The sequence below is a fragment of the Mirounga angustirostris genome, unplaced genomic scaffold (assembly GCF_029215605.1).
Source record: "Mirounga angustirostris isolate CCGP_5_RB_7025 unplaced genomic scaffold, mMirAng1.0.hap1 SCAF_10, whole genome shotgun sequence".
NCBI classification, from domain to species: domain Eukaryota; kingdom Metazoa; phylum Chordata; class Mammalia; order Carnivora; family Phocidae; genus Mirounga; species Mirounga angustirostris.
In genome coordinates this window covers 24700148-24720951 of record NW_026991718.1, presented here as the reverse complement: position 1 = coordinate 24720951, position 20804 = coordinate 24700148, and the positions used below count along the sequence as shown (strand labels likewise).

The following is a 20804-nucleotide window of genomic DNA, read 5'->3' as shown; positions in this document are numbered from 1 at the left end:
CATAGGGGCTGCCAGTGGGAACTGGGCAGCTCTCTGCTGTCGAAGTGGGGGTGATCTAGAGTTTTCATATTTACAATGTGGAAGAGGGATCTCAGCGACAGACATTACCTGTGATTAAACTGGGGTAGAGGGAGCCGGGACCCTGGCAGCAGCAACAACAAAGGCACTACAGAGAGTCGGTCGGAGAGAGTTGCATAACTTCTGTGAGGCTTTCGTCATGTAGAATGGGGACAATAATAATAGCTATCTAGTAGGATTCTTTTTTTTTTTTAAGATTTTATTTATTTATTTGAGAGAGAGAGAATGAGAGAGCGGAGGGTCAGAGGGAGCAGCAGACTCCCCGCTGAGCCGGGAGCCCGATGCGGGACTCGATGCGGGACTCGATGCGGGACTCGATGCGGGACTCGATGCGGGACTCGATCCGGGACTCCAGGATCATGACCTGAGCTGAAGGCAGTCGCTTAACCAACTGAGCCACCCAGGCGCCCTCTAGTAGGATTCTTATGAAGACTAATGTCCTCTGTGCCAAGGCCCCAGGACAGTGCCTAGCACATAGTAAGTCCTCAGGAAATGTTGGCCGTCAGTAACAGGGTTGTGATTACTGCATCACCCCTGTGCATACAGATGTTTTTCCCTTTCAGCTAATCCTGGAGGGAAGCAAATGGCATACATAGTATGGTGATGTTCAAGGCCAGAGGAGAACTTCTTGATACGTCCCAAGGAGTACATTTCATTACATTTAGTATTAAAAAATTTAAATATATATAGATCTAGAAATAGATGGGAGAGTATAAAGAGCCCCTGTAGCCACCCCCAGGCTTCAAGAATTCTTTTTTTTTTTTTTAAAGAGTTTATTGATTTATTTGAGAGAGAAAGAGAGAGAAACAGCATGAGAGGGGAGAGGGTCAGAAGGAGAAGCAGGCCCCCTGCTGAGCCGGGAGCCCGATGTGGGACTCGATCCCAGGACTCCAGGATCATGACCTGAGCCAAAGGCAGTCGCTTAACTGACTGAGCCACCTAGGCGTCCTTTTTTTTTTTTTTTTTTAAAGATTTTATTCCCAGGCTTCAAGAATTCTTAATGCACAGCCTGTCTTTTACCAATCTGTATTTCCATCCCCACCCCACCCCGCCCCAGGGAGTGCCTTCTGGTCTAGGTCTTCTCCCAACACCGGCAATTTGAAAAGGGACATGAGAATCCACACGCAGGACCCTAGGGGGACAGTGGCTCCCCCTGGGCTGGTGGCCCCATCCAGGTATCAGGGACAGGGAAAGTCCCAGATCAGGAGAGGCAGGGTTCTGCATCCAGGTGACCTGGTGAGGCAGCAGAAGGACCCAAGCCTTTGGGCAAGGAGGGGAACAAGCCAGGGCACGGAAAGACACCGAAGATGTCACCAGATGGCAGAAGTCAGGAGGGGTGCCAGGGCCAGGAGGGGGCTGCCGTGAGCTAGGGAAGGTGCAGAACAAGGAGCACATGAACACCGGCTCAGCTTACGGGACACGTGGTCCTAGAGCAGGGGACCGGCCAGCTAACGGATCCTTGATTCATTCTCAGGCCAAGGAGAAGTAGCTGACGAGCAGCCCAGTCCAGAGGCTGGGGGTCAGCTGGTCAGCAGGCGTGGAGTGGCGAAGGGGTCCAGCCCTTGATGGGTCCTCTCTGCAGCTCCCCCCAGGGCATCCAATTCACCAGTCACCTTCTTTGCCCAGTGATGAGGCCCCTACTTCACAGCCTGGGAGGGACCTCTTGGAGGCTCACATTTTCGTCCCTCTGACCTAAGAACTCGAAGTGGTTTGAGCTCCTTCAGCAGCTCCTTGCTCTCTGATCTCCGGCATTTCGTGGAATAACCGAGAAACATTCCTTGTGATGACCCTCAAATGGAATGGCCCTTTCCTCTCCCCACCCTCCTTGTCTGTTTGCTTTTTTAGCTTCCCTCCCGGCAGGGGCTCTAGGGCCCAATGATCTGTTCCCCTGGAGTGCTGGAGTGCACACACTTGTGGGGACCATTTTCTGTCTCGTGACCTGCTGTCCTTCTGCTCTTCTTCCACTCCCTCCCTCGGCACACTCCCTGTTCCCTTCATCCCGCCATCTGTCCTTTTCAAAGAAGGGACATTCTAAAGACAGCTGGGGATGGCCTGCCAGGTAGCTGCAGTGTCATGTGTGGGGAATAGATACGGATCCAGACAGAGAAACTAGAGACCACGTGGCTGGGCTGGGGTGTCACTGAGGCTTCCCCACCTCAAGCCTCCCAGAGGTGGCCTGCATGCCCAGTCCAGTCCCCTTCCCAGGTGTGGAGATGGAGACTTCAGTGGGGGCAGGATCTGGGAGTCTCTGACTAGTGGGTCCCATTTTCCAAGGTGACTTTGTTGATGGTCTGTTCCTGCTCGGACCTCCAGCGCTTTTTACCAAGCTGTGCTAATTCTCACAAGGTCCCAGACACGTCCCAGACCTGTCCCACCACGCTTCCAAGGATCCTGATGTGAACCTTCTGGCCTCTTCCCCTCCAGATATGGGCCTTCACATACACCCAGCAGATCCTCCAGGAGGAGCTGTGCCTGTCTGTCATCACCATGTTCCCGGGTGCCCCGGTGGTTCTCGTCCTCTGCAAGAACGGAGATGACAAACAGGTGAGTGCTCAGTGGGTGCACTGGGGCATGTCCGCCTTCAGTGACGGGACTGCCTGTGTGGGTCCCAGGCTCATGTGCAAGACCAGGGAGAACCTCTAGAAGCGGAGGGGCTGATCAGAAAGAGGCCCTCTGGTCAGGAGAGGAGAACAGGGGCACCAGCTGCAGCAGTCAGCTTGTCCCCGAATGTCGGCGGACCTGGCTGGGCCCCAGTGGGCACGCGCATCTTGTGCTTGCCCGTCTAGCTCCGACTCCCACCTGGCATCCCAGAGCAGGAGAGCACTGGGACAAAGCCTTCAGGGCCGCAGGATGAGCAGCACTGGAATCTTGGCCTGCGGGGGGCCTTGGGCTCTGGCAGGATGTGCCCTCTGGATGCACCATGTGCCCCGTCGGGCCCATGCTGTTGACCACACGCAGTCTCCTGCTGATTGGGTGTTGACGTTAGAGAGACGGACATCCAGATGCCCTTTGTATGGCTCACTAGCCGTGGGACCCATGGCAGCTCACTGGACTTCGGTTCCTTCGTCTCTGAAATGGAGGTGAAGATGCCCACCGCACGAGGGAGTCACGGAAATGCGCCCTGGTGCCTGCGCCGTGGTGGTTCCCCAAAACATGTTCATCCCCCCTTCCTTATCATGTGAGGTAAAGTCTGGGGAGCAGCGGCACGAGACCCCCTTCTCTGCTTGGGCCCTTCATGCGCTGAAGGGCTTTGGAGGAGCAGAGCCTGCTGGCATCGGGTGCTGCCCAGAGCCTCTCTGCCCCCCTGTGCCCCATCCCCCCACTCGCTCCCACATCTTCCTGACGTGCAGATGCTGAGTGCTCGTCGTTTCTTTGGTTGCTCCCGTGACTCACGTGCTTCATGTTCTCTGGCCTAGTGCTTGGAAAGTTATTGCCTTCTAATGAGTTCTCCTAGTGAACATACTGATTTTGCTTTTACTTTTTTATCCGAAACAAAAAACAAACAAACAAAAAACAAAACAAAAAACCAACAGTAATACCTGGCAAAGCAATTAGTTGCAGTTTTATTCCTCCGTGAGACCATGAAGTCAAGTCTCTGGGTGACCCTAGCCATGTGGTGTAAACATGTCTGATTATTCTGGAACTCCTGATATTATTGATAGAACCTGGGCCCTTAGCCAGAGAATTCCGGTTCATGCTCTCTCCTCTCCGTCTTCTCAGCAATGGACCAAGACTGGTTCCCGCATCGAGCACATAGCCTCCCACCTCTGCCTAGACACCGACATGTTTGGTGATGGCTCTGAGAATGGCAGGGAAATCGTGGTCAACCCGTGTGAGTCATCACTTATGAGCCAGCACTGGGACCTGGTGAGCTCTTGAGGACCCGAGCCAGAATCAGCGGGACTGTGGGTGACGTTTCCCCGGATGACAAGCAGACTGGAAATCAGGCTACGAGCAGCCCACAGCTACTGCAGATGCTCTGAACTGGGAGGTGGAGGGAGAACCGCCCCCGGACAGGAGCAGATGTCTCAGGGAGTCTGGGGGAAGGGATTGTAAGCCAAGTGGGGCTCAGAGACAGATCCCACGTGTTCTCCATGCTGTTCCATTCCAGTCCTGGCCCGGTCTGCCCCTCCCTGGAATCTGGGGAGAGAGCTCTCACAGGAAGTGCTTATGTTGTTCCCTTTCTTACAGAGGAGGCCAGAGAGAAAAGCTTTTTTGTCACAAGGCCAGGACTAAATTGAGAGAGAAAGAATGGAGGTTGTTTTCAAAACAAATAAAGGAACCTTAGAAGTTTTCTCTGTGCATCTCTTTATTTGTTTCTACTGTTAGCACAAACCTGAGCTGAGTTCTCCATTCAGAGGGGACATTGGCGGCCACAACAGGCTGTGTGACCTTAAATAGACACACAACTTCTCTGGCCCTTCATCTCCCAGTACATCACGTTGGGGAGCAGGAGCAGGTCCATGGTTCTTACCCAGGATTACAGTCTCTCACCCAGAGAAATCATGTCTGCTCAGGGCTCCAGGTTCCAGCTTCAGGGGATCCCGGTGGGGCCCAGGCTCCTCAGCTGATTCTGATGCCCCTCCCTGGCTGGAACTACCGCCCTAGATGTCTGTCTGGGCCCTCATGGCTTTATAATCTGTGGCCACTAGCTGGGAGTTTCTTTAATAAATCCCCAGTATGCCCTGGGAATTGGGTACTGTGTTTGTCCATGCTTATTAACTAAGGTTTAAGAAAAGAACCAAGCCAGGGGCATCTAGGTGGCTCAGTCGGTTAAACATCTGCCTTTGGCTCAGGTCATGATCCCGGGGTCCTGGGATCGAATCCCATGTCAGGCTCCCTCCTCAGTGGGGAGTCTGCTTTTCCCTCTGCCCTTCCCCCACTCGTGCTCATTTTCTCTCTCTCTCTCTTTCTCCTTCAAATAAATAAATAAAAATCTTAAAAAAGAAAAGAAAAGAAAAAAGAACCAATCCATATTGTTTTAAAAATTCCAAAATAGGCCCATACCTTCTCTGCCGAGGTACATTCTCTGCGAGCTGTTTGGTAATGGTCTTACTTATGTACTGCTGAGTGACAAATTATCCCCCAGAACTTAGCTTAAAGCAACACACATTTGTTACCAAATGGTATCTATGGGCCAAGAATCTAGGCATGGATTCACAGGGTCCCTGGCTTCAGAAGGACTGAAAAGGCTGCAGTCAAGGTGTTGTCAGGGGCTCTAGTCATCTCAAGGTTCAACCAGGAGGATCTGTCCCAGGCTCACTCAGTGGTTGTTGGCAGGATTTGGTTCCCATGGCCCGTTGTCCAGAAGCCGCCCTCAGTTCCTTGCTATACAGGCCTCTCCAACATAACAGCTCACTTGACTGGAGCAAGCAAGCCCCAGGAGACGAGGGTGCCAGCAAGATGGAAGTTGTAGTCTTTTAGAATCTAATCTCACAAGTTACCGTCCATCACTTTTACCACCTTCTATGTGATAGAAGAAAATCACTAGGCTCAGCCCACACTTAATAGGAGGGAATTACACAAGAAAGCTGATGCCAGGAGGTGGGATCATTGGGAGCCATTTTGGATTCTGGCTGTCGCAGTAACTATTATGCCCTAAACAGGTGTCTGTCTCCCTTCATCCAGAAAGACTTCGTGAAGGCCATTGGTCAAGCCCATCATTACTGAGGACCACTGCAGGGGTAGGAAGTCAAGGGCTGAGTGTGCACACCCAGAATCTTCTCTGCAGGTTGTATTTGTGTATACAGTCTTCCTATTACTTTCTTTAGTTATGATTTGGCTCTTTTGTGAGGCTATTTCATTCCCTGCTGTGAAAAGGAGAGGAGGCCATGGGTTAGATAAAGATGTCTGTTGAAGAAGAAGATCTGATGGCTCCTTGAGCTGTGTCCACAGGGTTTAAGCTGGCCTTGCAGAGAAGGAAAGACCAGATAGGTTTAGCAGCACCCTCTCTCCTGAGTCAGGGAAACAGGCACAGCACTAAGGGAACTCAAGGAGCTGATGTCCTCACCTGTTCTTGGTCTCCCTCTGTGGCTCTGCCTGTCCTTGAGCTCCCTGGGGGCAGCAAGGTTGTCTCTGCCTTATCCCCACCACTGGGCTGGGCACATCAAGCTCTCAGTGAATGTTTTCCTAAATGGATGAATGGAAAAACTATTCCTTGTCCAGGATGAAGTAACTTTACTCATATTTTACTACCCTTATAAATTCACAGAGTGTAGGTGGCTCTTAAGTCCCTTCTTGAACACCCAAGGACATGGGGAAGCATTGTCCCAGGAGGACAAACATTTTTTATCTGGGCTGCTTTGATGTGGCCAAAGAGCTAGCACTCAGCAATGCCATTGACTTCAGCGATCCTACTGACCTCCCTCTTACTAGTGAAAGGCCTTGGGATAATAAGGAAGCATGTGGACAGTAATCCACTAATGGAGACATGGATGGTTCACATGTGAACTACAAGGCATGTGTCTTAGGGCTTCTGTAGCAGGTTGTAGGGATTATAACTCTGATGAGGCAAATGAATCATGACAACCATGTAGAATGATCCATCCTCTATTCACTAAGCTGATGGTGGTGAAGCCAAAGCAAGAGTAATTTATGATTTGAAAGCAGAAATAACAGGATTTCCAAACCTCCCCCAGCTCAGGACAATGCTGACGATGCCCTGACGGGACAGCGACCCGTTCTGGGACACCTCGGCCTGCAATCACACAGCAGAGTGAGTGTGGCCAAGCTTTACCTGGGGGTCAGGTCTTTGGATGGGTGCTGAATCAGAGCCCTCAGTCAACTTGATCACTGAGTTTGATGCCAAATTTTAGGAACCAGGAAGGCTCATTCTGAAGACCACCAGTAGTTGGCAAATGACATCAACCTATGAAAACAGAAGGGACCTACACTCTTCATATTCAAAGGGCTCACATAATTGAGACCCCCAAACGAAGCTTGGGGTCACTACCCTGGAGCAGTCTCACCACACTGCCAGGTGAGGAGGTGGCCAGGTGTGGCAGAAGCCCCCTCACCTGGGATCACATCTGGCTAGTGGGCTCAGATACAAACAATAAGGGCTACTAAGGGAGCGCCTGGGTGGCTCATTTGGTTAAGCGTCTGCCTTCAGCTCAGGTCATGATCTCAAGGTCGTGGGATCAAGCCCCACATCAGGCTCCTTGCTCAGTGGGGAGCCTGCTTCTCCCTCCCTCTCTGCCTTCTGCTTCCCCTGCTTGTACTCTTTCTCTCTTTGTCAAATAAATAAATGAATAAAGTCTTTTTAAAAAAAATAAGGGTGGCTAAGTATTTAATGGTATGGTGTGCAAATTAAGTGGGAGGGATTTTATACCTATGTTTTTTATATATACTGGAAAGAAGAGAGGCAGGGGCTCTGGGCACGCTCAAGTGTCTGGATTAGAGTTGGAAGGATGATGATATCAAGTGGATGGGAAGAAATGGGAGCTTTAGGGTAATTCTAGGAGCAGCATAGGTAGCCAAGCTGGGTGCCATATCGAATCTGAGCCTCGCTCTCTTGCCGGTTTGTTTCCTTATGTGCCGTGTAATTCCTTTGTGTGAGCTCATCTTCAGTAGGAATCATTTTCTTTGGGCATCCCAGGTGCCTGGGCTGTGGGGCATATCTCAGGGAAGGTTCAAGTCTGCCTCTGTTGGTTCCCATTGATTTTAAACCAGTTTATACATTGATTTCTCTGATTGTGGTTTCCACTCTGTGAAAGTGATGGGAATTTGGACCCCACATATTCACTTGGCACCAGCTTGGTTTTCGATCTTTTGCAAATTATCTTTTCTCTACCCAAATTATTGTCCTGCTGTCATGCCATCACCATTCGCCCAGCTGGTGGGTGGGGACTATTAGCCCTTTTAAGCCACCAACTGTATGTAGGGTCTTGTTTCTGGTCCCAGCCACCCAGGAGTCCATGGCCTTCACATCTTGCCTCTTCTTGGGGTTTGGGACTCCAGCCATCTGGATTCAATTCCCCTTCAGCACACACTCACCACCCTGGCTTTGAATTTGCACTAGTTTTTGAGATCTGGGATATCCCGTTTCTTTCAAGTGCAGCTGTGATTTCAAATTGTTTTATTGTATTTTATACAATGTGTGGGTATATACATATGTGTGTAGGAGGGGGCTGCCAATATCAGCTCAGACCAAAATCCCTTAGTGTTGTAATTAGCTGTCACCACTGTCTTTCCCACTGGCTGCAGGACACCATATCGTAGTGTAGACACTCAATAAATTTCTGTGAATGAGTGAGAGAATAAGCCTGTGATTCTTTAGTACCACTTCCTAATTATCTCCTGGCTATAGTTATCAGACATTAGGGTTTTAAAAAGACAGCAAAGACAGAAATGGAGGACCAAGAAGACAAATTTATAACAATGAAATCTTGTTATAATACCCATAGATTTAGGGATCATGCATATTTTACTTCCTAATGACAGAATTTAATACTGAAAGTACTAACTGGAAAGAACTATCAGTAATGGAAATCTTTAATACTGCCGTAGAGCCCAGCAAGAGAGAATCTGTTCTCATAAACTCTGGGGGATGGTGACAGAAGAATAGACGGGCAGCGCTTGCATTTCATCTGCAAGAATCCCGGGCATTTTGCTGTGTGAGTCCTGGCTGGCCTTCACGGACAGGCTCGCCTTTTACCTCTGGTCCGTGTGGTTTACCATACAGATTTAAGGCCCCTTCCTTCCCCCCCTCCACATGCTGAGCTGCTGCCCACCGTGCCCTCCCCCCTCCGAGAGCCAGTGCCCTAACCTGTCCATTCCCTTTGCATGTGACCACACCTGGGCAGCATCGGGCACCCAGAGGAGACGGGGAAGGTTTAAGGGTTCCAGGAAATGTCTAGCAGCTGCGTGGACACGGAGGCCTCTGGGGCCGGGCAGGTGGTGGGCGGGAGCCTCTTCTCTCCAACACGCGGAGCCAAACCTCCCAGGCTCCCTGGTGGTGTGAGGTCTCAGGCAGCCCGACTCGGATTAGCACCATCCGAAGCTCCGAGCGCTTTTCCATTTGCCATGGAGCCGACTAATTTAATGAAGCTGTCACAGCGCACACCTCAGGGTTTATTGGAAAAGGACTGGAGCACATTACTTCACAGCAGTAGATTGCATCATTTTCATTTCACGGCCTTCCAATGGGAAATAATAAAACAAAATTACAAACATAATGAAGAAAGAAAGGAGGGGGGAAAAGAAAACCCACAACCAAAACCTTGGGTGAGAGACGCATCCTCCGTGCTGCGACAGGGCTGGTTACCTTATTCATTTGCGCCAGTAAATATTATCTGGCTTCCCTTGGCAGGAAGGAGCAGCCCAGGATGCCTCCACCTGCTGCTGAAGATAACAGGCTGCAATAACTCACCGTCCAGCCAGGAGCGCTCAGCACCCCTGCAGAAGGCTCACTGCATGGCCTTGAGAGAGGCTCCAGCTTCCAAGGGCACCTCCCGCCCTGGGCCAGCCGCGGCGCCGGGGTGAAGGGCCTTCGGTGACGGCAGGGCAAGCTGGGAGGGCAAGCTGGGGGGCTGCAGGCGTGCGCTGTGTGCCCGGTGCCTTTCTGCACCTGCTGGGAGACAGCATCCCCAGAACCGGAGGAAAGAAAAGGAGTCCCCGCCCCCATCCTTCTCCGCAGGGTGCTTCAGTGTGACAAGGTGAGCTGACAGCCAGAGGCTAAGTAGGAGAAGACGGACAGAGCAAGCTCGGTTCCAAGAGTGTTCTCATTCATCCCGGGCGGGGGTGTAAGATCAAGGGAGGCAGCCGGCTGAGCTGGGCCTTTTATTCTTTCCGGCAGGCCTGTCCTTCAACTTGAGGAGATGCCCTGGGCCTGTCCCCACATGGAGAGACCGAACCCCTTCACTCCACCCATACCCAGGTCCTCTCCTGCCCTTTACTGAAAATAACTTTTCTCCTCTGTGAACGCAGGAATTTGAGGCCATGTGGAATGAGTTGCTGCCTTCCGGCCAGTAGCCTCCTTTAAAGCCAACCCCTCACCTGTGCCTTGGGCCCCCGCCAGCCCTCTTGCTCCTTCAGGTAAGGCTGCCCCTTCAGCCAACCCTTCCCCATTCACTGCACAGTACCCTAATTTCTCCTACCCTGACGTAGAGGAAAAAGCCTCCCCTTGAGCCCGATCTCTCCCTCTCCTTTGATCAACATGCTCCTCTAAAGTACCTCAGTTAGCCCCACGGGCTGGGGCCAGATAAAGTAGGTTCAGATCCTGGCTCCTCCAGTTCCTGGCTGTGTGACTAGGGACAAATTACTTGACTTCTCTGAGCTCAATTTCCTCTTCTGTCCATGGGACAATAGTCCTACCTATCTCATCATTTTAGTGTGAAATTAAGTGAAATGTGGAGTTCTCAGCACAGAGCCAGGAACATAGCATATAAATGTTTGTTGTCATTATAGTTTTATTGTGAGGTTTGAACATCCACATCCAGAGCAGAGAGCAGAGTGTTGAAGGCTGAGCTCAATCCTCAGAGGTCACGTTGAGGGTAGGCTGGACCTGAGACTTGCCTGTGTGATTGCCCAGGGTCACGGAGGACCCGACCCTCGGCAGCACGGCTCTTGGGTTTGGAATTGGTGACAAGCCCAGGAGGGGAAGGAAGCGGAGGAGAGCAGTGTGGGAAATGCGGTCCCTCTCGCCAGTCTTGGCCCTTTGCTCCCTGCAGCTCTGGGCCGTTCCCCGCACCAGGTGTTTTGTCGGCTTCTGTGTTCGTCCCAGCCTGTACCCACTGCTCCGATCTGTCTGCTATGTGCCAGCCCATGTGTGTCACAGTCCGCGCTGAGCCCCATGGGGAAGCCGTGCCGCCAACAGTGTCCTGATTCAGGAGAACCAAAGACAAGCATGCGAATCACAGAGGCTGGCCGAGCACGTCTGGCCTGGCCCACGCCCGCAGAGCCTCCCCCTTGTTCTCAGAGACGGTCACACCACACCCCAACACCCAGAAAATAGCTCAGCCCTGCTTCCTACCCTCGGCTCTCATAATGACCTGAATTCTGCCTCTCTTGGCTCACCAGCCTGGCACCTGCATGATTTTCAGTTTGGGAGGTTCCCCCTGAAGCTGTCAGAATACTGCATCCAGCACCCCATGCCCTGAGCTTCCACCTGCCTTCAGGTGGGGTCCCCTGCTCATGGAGTGGGGACTGATCTCTCACTAACTGGGGGTGCAGGTGTTCTAGAACTACAAATGGTTTTATAGGACCCTCAGTCTTGAACAAGGAGGTGGGATGTTAAGGACCCAAAGCAGTGCAGACAGAATGTTGTGTCAGAAAAGAAGTTCAAAGAAAGAACTCAGGTTCAAAGGAAAAGAAGACCCCATGTGAGATGAACTTGAAGCATAAGTGAGATTTCAAAAATGATGGAGAGGGGGATGCATGCTCGGTGATAAAAACAGCTGAGCAAAGACACAGAGAAGCAAGACAAGATGGGTCTTTTTCAGGGAGTATGGAGAAGGTCAACCAGCCCATGGTGTAGAAGACACAGAAGAGAGTGTGGGTCAGAGAGGGAGACTCAAATGCCAGGCAGAAGATTCTGAACTTGATTGGGTAGGTAGCTGTGAGCCACTGAAGGTGGTAAAGAAAGAAAGTAATATTGACCAGAGTGGAAGAGGAGGAAGATGGATTAAGTAGCAGGGAGTAAGGAGCTTTGGAGGTGAGACTCTGTGAAGAAGGGCCTATTAGAGATTCCAGAAATAGTCCGAGGGAGATTACGAGGCCTAAACCATGTCACCGACAGAGTGGAAGGTAGACCGTGATTCTGAGCGACTGTGGTGGCGGCCATGGGAGGAGAGCAGAAGGTGAGGGGAGCAAGGGGGAAGAATGGCCTCCATGCCAAGGGGATCCCGTTCTGCCTGCTGAACAAATGCCTTCAGAGTCCCATATTTAATTGTTCTATTTGAGTTTCTGATAACAGGGCTTAATTAGTTAATTATAAAAACATTTTAGACACACAAAAGAAGAACAGTAGCATAGCAAACCACTTACACAGCACTTAACTCTGGGCTCGGCATTGTTCTGAGAGCTTTAAAGATTTTAACTGAGTCAATTCTCATGAAAGTAATAGCTATGTGATAATAATACTACTATCATCTCTCTGTCTTAGGAATGAGTAACTTGGGGGCCGAGAAAGTTAAGTCATTTACCCAAAGTCATACAACTGGTAGTAGACGTGAGATTTGGGTCTAAGGAGTCCGCTCCAGAGTTCTGGGTTCCTAACAACTAGGCTCTGCTGCTCCTCGCATTCAGGATAAAATCACAAATACTTGTGTTCCTGCCAGAAAGAAAATAATGGTTGGAGCTTTAAATTAAGTAGTTCTGCACGTTGAACAACTGGTGAGCCACATGGACCTCAGATGCATTCACCCACCAACTATTTGTTAGGTAAAGAAGAGAGAAAGGAATTAGCATTTAGTGAGCTGTTATTATGGCCGACTGTATGCCTATGTGCTCTGCAATCCCTGTTTTATTGGATGCTAACAGCAGTCTGCTGAGATAGGTATTATCCTCATGATTTCACAGATGAGGAACTTGAGTCTCAGAAAAGTTAAATAATGGGTCAAGGTTGCCCAACTTTTATAAGTGGCCATGCTGCCTTGCAAAGTACATGGCAGGTCAGCCCCCCAAATGTATATGGAGATCACCAAGCAATAAGTATTTACTAGGCATCTGTTATATGGCCAGCACTATGTCCGGAGCTGGCCACCAGGCCTTGCCTTCAAGAACAGCAAACGGAGGAGAGAAACAGGTTTCATTTTCGGGAGAGTTGGAACAGGGGGACGATGTGCTCCCAGCTGTTGCAGAGGTCACTGAGGTGCAAGGGGCACCAAGGAGGGGATGAGAAAGCTTTGTAGGGGATGGGATGGCCAAGACGACCAGAGGAAGAGAGGGTGCGGTCCCAGCCCCAGGAACCCACTTTGGCTTCTCCACACTGTCTTTCAGTACCTGCCTCAACCTTGGCTGTAATAAAATGGACTCATTATTGGGCACCTGGTGGCTCCGTCGGTTAAGCGTCTGCCTTCAGCTCAGGTCATGATCCCAGGGTCCTGGGATCAAGCCCCGCATTGGGCTCCCTGCTCAGCAGGGAGTCTGCTTCTCCCTCTACCCCTCCCCTCTGCTCATGATCTCTTTCTCACATACACTCTCTCTCTCAAATAAATACAATCTTTTTAAAAAATGGGCTCATCATCTTTATGAACCTTGGACAATTTGTTTTGGGGTTGGAGAAGAATGTGGAACTAAAGGAAGACAGAGTCAGCCCCTAGGAAATCCCTTCCAGGCTCCCCAGCACAAGGGGCATGGGGAAGCTAGCTGTCCCCTGTGTCCCCATGGTACCCTTGTGTCCTCATGGAACACCTCGGGTCCGCCTATGCTCCCGTATTCCCACGGCGCCCTCTGCAAAGCTGATGCAGCCCTTCCTGCATGAGCTGCACTCCCGTTGATATTTCTGCCCTCCCACTGCCATTTCTTTCTAAGACCCTTGAAGGATGGGGCCCGCACTGCATCTGGCAGGGTCTGGCCCTCAGAGCGGGCTTGCTGAACCTGCTGAACCTTCTGAACCACCCTGAGTGGCCCGAACCAGATTTTCCAGATGAAGCCACTCCTTCGTTTGCTCCCCCGTGTCTAGTAGCCAGCCAGGATCGTATGCATCTTTCTTTCCAGAACAGGCCTTTGGCAACTTGGACAGCACAAAGAGGCCATAGTTCATTCTAACCACCAAGAATTCTTTCTGTTGGATCATGAAGCAAATTAAAAACTCTCAAATCTAGCCTCTGCTGATGGAAAATTGGCCCTTCTGTCCTGCTGCCCTGGGGAACTATTGCTACAAACTTAACAGGAATCTAGAGCATTCAGAAGCTGCCTTGAGGGAATTCCCGGCTGCCTTCGGGGTTATACGGCCCCCCTGAGCAGGACTGGCCCATCTGAGAATGGCAGGGCAGTAGGCCAAGAGTCCGGAGGGATGACCACTGACTGCCCTCCCCTGCGACAGGTGGCTTTGGGACATCCTGACCAAGTGGACTTTGGGGTAACAGCCTATCTGTGAAGTGGGGCCTCGAGAGGGGAACTTTTAAGAGGCAAGGAGGGCACTGGCACACACATTCCAACCACAAGACAGAATCTGCCCTCCAGAACCAGAAGCTCCCAAGTGGGAACACGTCTTGAAGATCGGGTCCCTGCACCTGCTGGCAATCCCGGGCAGCCAGTCGGGAATTCTCTGTTACAATACAAAGTCATTCCTCGGAAAAGGGGTTTGATTACCTGTGCCTCTTCTCTAGCTGTTCTTTCTCATTGCAACAGCCCAACTGCATAGCCTTGAATTCTGTTTTTCTATAGTAGAATGGAAGAAAAGTCCAGACTCCTGAGCATGAACAGAACTTGCAAAGAGGGTTTCCACCAGTCCAACTCCAGCTTCTTGGCAAACCTGAACCCAAATCATCACAGCCACTTCCATTTTGAAATGTCTTTAGAAATTGCACTCAAACCAGTACTTAGCAGGTGCCTACTTCGTGCAGTTAGCCAGGTCTTCTAAGGCTGCAGTGGAATAAAATGCCCCCACGCTGCCCGGGACGGCCCTGCAAGGAAGGTGTTGCTTTCTGTCCTCGCCTGCAGAGCAGGACTCCGCATTTCCGAGCAGTGCTGTAGTCGGTCCGAGGACGCCCAGTTAAGCGCCGATAGCGGGGCCCAGCAGGGCTGAGACCCACTTCTTTCAGCTCCAGATCCCAGGCCCCTGTGCTGGTTCCCTTTCTCCCAAGAAAGTTTACCTTTTGAAAATCTAGTCAAGAAAAACAGAACGGTGTTCTATATAGTGTAAGAAGTTCAAAATGTCACACATTGTAAAAGTTATCTTTTCTGTTCATGATGAGAAGAGCTGAGGTTTTGAACTGATAATGGCTGAGCCAGTCGGACTGCAAGAGAAAAGAGAGGTCGCTCAGGGCTATACCAGCTATCTTTGTCTTGCTAAAACATTTAATTTTTTTTTACATTTAATTATTTCTTTATCAGAGGAATATTAGTTTGAAGTAATGTTTACATACAGAGATCTCCTATCCCGCATGCACTCCCTTTCCCCAGAGGCATCCATCCTTCACACTTGTAGGGTTTTCCCCTGGCATTTACCTCTATAATTGAATATTATACAGCTGTTTCTTGAAATATCAATTGTAGACATTATCTATTGACTTTGTGCCATGGGAGATAAGGACTTCGTTTTTCCACACCACTGCTCACTTTTCTCTCCTTTTATCCCAGTGACATATTTATAAAATAAATTTTGGCAAAATCAATAATCAGCACTTATACACTGAGCCAAATGGTAAGTTACGACCAAGCTCCTTTCTTATACAGTCTTTTGTTTTTCCTAGAATTAATAATTGCTTCATCTTTTTTTTTTTTTTAAGATTTTATTTATTTATTTGACAGAGAGAGAGAGACAGCGAGAGCAGGAACACAACAGGGGGAGTGGGAGAGTAAGAAGCAGGCTTCCCGCCGAGCAGGGAGCCTGATGTGGGACTCGATCCCAGGACCCTGGGATAATGACCTGAGCCGAAGGCAGACGCTTAACGACTGAGCCACCCAGGCACCCTGCTTCATCTTTTTTATTTCCCTGGTTTTCTGTGAACCTCTCACACTTTTCTCCAAATCTTCCAATATAATAATACTTGCTATGATTTCTTTTTTTTTTTAAAGATTTTATTTATTTATTTGAGACAGAGAGAATGAGATACAGAGAGCATGAGAGGGAGGAGGGTCAGAGGGAGAAGCAGACTCCCTGCCGAGCAGGGAGCCCGATGTGGGACTCGATCCCAGGACTCCGGGATCATGACCTGAGCCGAAGGCAGTCGCTTAACCAACTGAGCCACCCAGGCACCCAACTTGCTATGATTTCAAGCAAACCCTCATTCCCTTTTATTTCCTTCTTCTTTCCTTAAGAATTTTCACTCAAGAGGCTCTCTGTTCAAGTGTCCCAATGTTTCTGGTTGCACGCTCTGCGGGTTGCATGACATCCTGAGGATTCTCTTCTCTAATCTCTAATTTTGGTTCCCCTCTTTCCTGGATCATAGGTCTTATTTCTTGATTTCCTTTCTTTCTTCATTATTTTTTTTTCTCCCTAGACAACATCCTAGAGTACATTCCTGAGAATGGGAGGTTAACTTTCCGAATTTGAATTGGTAAAGGTAAAATTCTTGAATGTAAGAATGTCTTTATTCTACTTCACATGTATTCCATACTTTGGTTGTGTATAAAATTGTCAGGTGAAAGTCATTTTTCTTGAGCATTCTGAAGGCACTGCAGTCAAGAACTGTCTGAGACTTTGCCCTACTTGCAGGCTGACCAGCCGGCCTTCCACAGTTTCAGGGAGGCTGACAGGAGGCACAAGACCCCTGGGTCAGAGCTAAAGGATAATTTATTACTCACAGTGATGGAAGAAGCCAGCATATCAGCAGTTTTTGCCCTGGTTCCCCTAACCCCAGTTCTCACAGGGGACAGAAATAGGGCCAAGTGACACCTGCCCACACAAGGCGGGGGTGGGGGGGTTGGATTACAGCAGAAGAACCCTGAGCTTAGGGAACCTAAATCTTTTATAAGGGGCATGTCTGCCTTGGGCTCTGGAGGGAAATGCTATTGCCATCTTCCAAAGCTGTTCACTCCACAAACATGCTTCAAGAGATAGCCCAAAACAAGAAGTCAGTGCCTCCCTCACGAGACATTCAGAAGTGCAGGAGACACAAGGTAAATCTCTGCCGAAACTTGTTTCCTCGCCTTCTAGCTTCTGCTACTCTCCTGAGTTTCCACTGATATCGGTGCAGTCATTTCCTTTAGTTTCTTGCCTTTTTTCCCCCTCCCTGGAAGATTTTGGACCATCTCCTTATACCTGGTCTTCTGATACTTCCAAATATCAATTTGGAGATTCCTATATCCTACACTTCTGGAGATTTTTCTGATACTATTTCTTTGGTTATTAGATGGTTTCTTTCTCCCTTACACTCTCTCATGGAATTCCCTAGTTTTCTTCGGATTTGTTTGCTTTGTTCTCTGTCCTGTAGTTTGGAGGGTTTCCTCAAATTTCCTCCCCAATGTGGATGTAAGGGTATATTTAAGAATGAGACACTAAAATAGCCTGACATCCTGTGTGCATGGACAGGGCATGCCACCTAGTGAGCTGAACCACAGGGTGACCAAAGTGATCTGGTCTTTTCATTGTGGGGGGATTCCCATGGTCAGTAACAGTAGGTGTTTGCTCTTGGTTCCTCTAGTTTCTCTAAAGAACAATCTAATGTCAGGCTTGGATTTCTGGATGTAAGTCAGGGGAAGAGAGCTGAGGCTACCACATTTCAGTAAGCATATTTTTATGAAGGGAAAGAAATAAACGTATGAGAAACCAACTCCCCATAACACTTGTGTCCTCCAGTAGTCCTACCTCCATCCCCACTGTCTCAGGGGGTGGACCTCAGCTTAGAGCTTGAGACTCTTATTATGGTGTAGAGGAAATTTGCTAGAAATTGATCAAATCAGCAGGTTGTATGATTCAAATACTCACAACTGACACTAACTGTGCTCTCTCGTGCAGACATTTGCCAGTCTTCATGGGTCGCGCTGGGGAGAATACCTGGTGCAGGACATTCTCAAGAGAGATCCTGAGGTCCTGGTGGAAACATTTCTGCCTGGAGCATTCTGCAGAAAATGGCTGCTTTTCCTTTTTCTTTTTATGCATTTGACCTTGGTTTCTTGATCCTCAAGGTGGTGTTTGCCCTTTTTTAAAAAAATCTTTCTTCACAAAAGTGTTTGTGAGCTCCTCACACTTAACTTTCTGAGCTCCTTGCAGACCTTCTGCCTCTTGTTAAAACTTCATTAAGTCTTAAGTTTCAAGGTCACTTCCTTAGTCATCACCTGCACATGAGCTCACAGAGCAGGAAAGCCCATAATCTCTTCCAGCAGTGCATCTGACTTACTCTATCCAAATCTCAGTGGCTGGCGTCTGGGAACCGGTATTTGAGAAAGTCCGCTAAGTGATTCTGGTGTCCTCCTAGTTGACGGGATCTGTATACTCTTGCCTGTCATGACTAATACCTGAATTTGGAGTTCTGATTACCTCTGCCACATGTCCCTACCCCACATATCTGCCCACTTGAACCTCTGCCAATCCACTGCCCTGGCTGGATAGAGCCTAAACACCGGACCCTAAACTTTACATCACCACCCCAACTATGGTCCTCCCACCCTGGCTCTTTTCTGTCCTGACCCTAGCCCCTGGACTCAGGTTGGCTTTGTGGACTCACTTGTCCTCACCAAGACTCACGTCCTCCCTCCCCCCTCCCCCACTACCCCACCACTACCCACACACCCACATCCTGGTATCTTGCCCCATTCTGTCTGGACCATCCAGATCTGCCCATGCCATGGTCCCATAAATAGAAAGGATGCTATTGGGTGTTTCAATATTCAGTCTAATGAGAGATGCAGACAAAGAACACTAAGGAGGAAGACATGGCTTCCGGTTGGCGTTGCAATGGGCGTAACACTGAAACAGGACTTCAGCCAGGCTTTTTGTATATTCATGGAGGAGAGCGAAGTCAAATCTAGAAAATACTTACCAAATGCCTCCTGCTATCACAATACAGGTACAACTGTAATTACTGTTCCTACTGATAATCATATATGTTATTGAACCCTCCTCTAAGATAAGCCCTGCATATATGCATGTGTGTGTATACATATACACCTGTATATATATTTACATATATTACTAGAGATTTTTCAACAACCCTGCAAGGCATGATTATCCCCATTTTAGAGATGTGAGCAATGAGGCACGGAGAATTGTTCTCTCAAGACTAGGAAGTGCTCAAAGGAAGCCTGACGGCCCAGTCTCCTGACTGGTTTCTTTCCCCCTTGCTGTCGGCTCCTGCCGTTTCCCTGTAATTAATGCATCAGCTCCTCCCTCTGAGAGAAGCAGCCTCCCCTCTCTCTTCCCAGGGAGACATCTGCAAATAAAACTCAAATCAAATCACTCTGTGTCTCCCCCTCAGCATGTCGACCTCAGGCTCCTCCCTTGCAGGTGTCCATTATCCCGGAAGGTGAAGTGTGGCTAATCGTGATAGTGATAATGGGGTGGCCAGGAGAGTGGTGTGAAAGGCAAGGTGGCATGGAAAGGCTGCAGGCGCATTTCACTCGACACCCCTTCTTTTCATCCCCCACGGCTGTCTGAGGCATTTGCTCAGAAACTGAAAACATTCGTGGTTCGATGCAGCCCCAGATCTGAATTACTCTGTAAAAATTAAGTGCTTTTAGAGTTAGGCAAGCAAGAAAATATTTGACTTTTGTTCTCCTGAAAGCCATTGTTAACATTTAAGATACAGAAAATAACCATACATTTGCACATCAGACTCTAGGATTTGCCAGCATGCTGGGGTACACGGCCTTTCAAGTGTGCAGTACATGAAAATCTAGGTTCATGGAAAAGTTAAACTACAGGAGATTATTTAACTCTTGACAAGAATGCCTCTGTACAGGAATTCCAGTGGTTCGAAAACCTGAATCCTTCATCAGGCCCCACCACTTGCAGAACCTCTCTGCACCTCAGTGTTCGTGTCTGTAAAATGGAGAGATGTGGGATGAGGGTATCTCACCTGTGCTGTGAGGCTGGCATGGGGGGCGGGGGGAGGCTGGCCGGCCGGGGGCAGAGGAAGTTCTGGTCTAGAAGTGGTACCCCAGGTGGTTGGGGGACCAGCCTCCCATCTAGATAAGCCACACACAGTTTGCCCTTAGCCACCAGCGAAATATGAGCCGTTCCATCATCCTGCACCATATCCCCCTGCCGCCCTGCTATTCAGTTAAAAGTAAATCTCCTGAGTACATTTTAATTTCTGATCATTAGTTACAAGATTTTCTTGTTAATTCTGATTCAGCAGATTTTGCTGAGACAGCTCTATTTTTTCCCCTTTCATTTTGGTCGTGCTGCACAGAGCCTGTTCAGACAGACAATAAATCCAGGTGGCCAGCCTCCCTCCTGGGGATGAATCATCTGCAACTCTGTAAAGGACACAGCCAAGAGGCTGGTGACAAGGAAGGATTCTCCTCCCCGGCTTCTTTACAGGTGACTCTAGGGGACCTTTGGGATTCTGACTCCGGGATACAAACCCACCCCTGGATTACATCAGGGATAACAAGATTCCCTACCAGAGCTCAACAGCAGGCAAATCAGGGGGACAAAATAGAACAACCCAGGACAACTCAGCAAAATCAGTTCCTGCTTTCTGCTGCTTTTATTAGATCACAGGTATCATGCATCTGAATTTGCTGTAGATTTATCTAACCTGGAGGCACCAACAGAATTTCACAACCAGCAAAATTGGTTTGGGGCCCTGCACTTCCTCCTCCTTTCCTTCCTCGTGTAACTCTTTGTGGCCACTGACATGAGTAGGTTTATTGTTCTCCTGGGGCTGGTAGGTAACCTCCTCCTGACCTTGGACCTAGGACAACAATGAACTCATCCATGCTAAAATGTTGTCCGGGTCAGTTGTAATACCCTTCCCAGGAACCAGGGGTATTTTTAGACATTCTTTTTTTTTTTAAAGGCAAGTTTTTTTGTTTTTTTGTTTTTAAAGATTTTATTTATTTATTCATGAGAGATAGAGAGAGAGGCAGAGGCAGAGGGAGAAGCAGGCTCCCCGCGGAGTAGGGAGCCCGACGCGGAACTCGATCCCAGGACCCTGGGATCATGACCTGAG

The 20804-nt window shown here is 49.3% G+C and overlaps 1 protein-coding gene across 2 annotated transcripts in view; it reads left to right on the top strand.

Annotated features, from left to right (window-relative positions):
• GALNT14 (polypeptide N-acetylgalactosaminyltransferase 14) overlaps positions 1–4372 on the top strand; it is a 200290-nt gene extending 195918 nt beyond the window's left edge. For both annotated transcript variants that reach the window (XM_045884351.3, XM_045884350.3), the window contains 2 exons: positions 2503–2622; positions 3799–4372. In XM_045884351.3, the coding sequence (XP_045740307.1) occupies positions 2503–2622; positions 3799–3835 (157 nt within the window). In that variant the 3' untranslated portion in view covers positions 3836–4372. The remainder of the gene's footprint in view (positions 1–2502; positions 2623–3798) is intronic.
• Positions 4373–20804: the final 16432 nt, after the last annotated feature.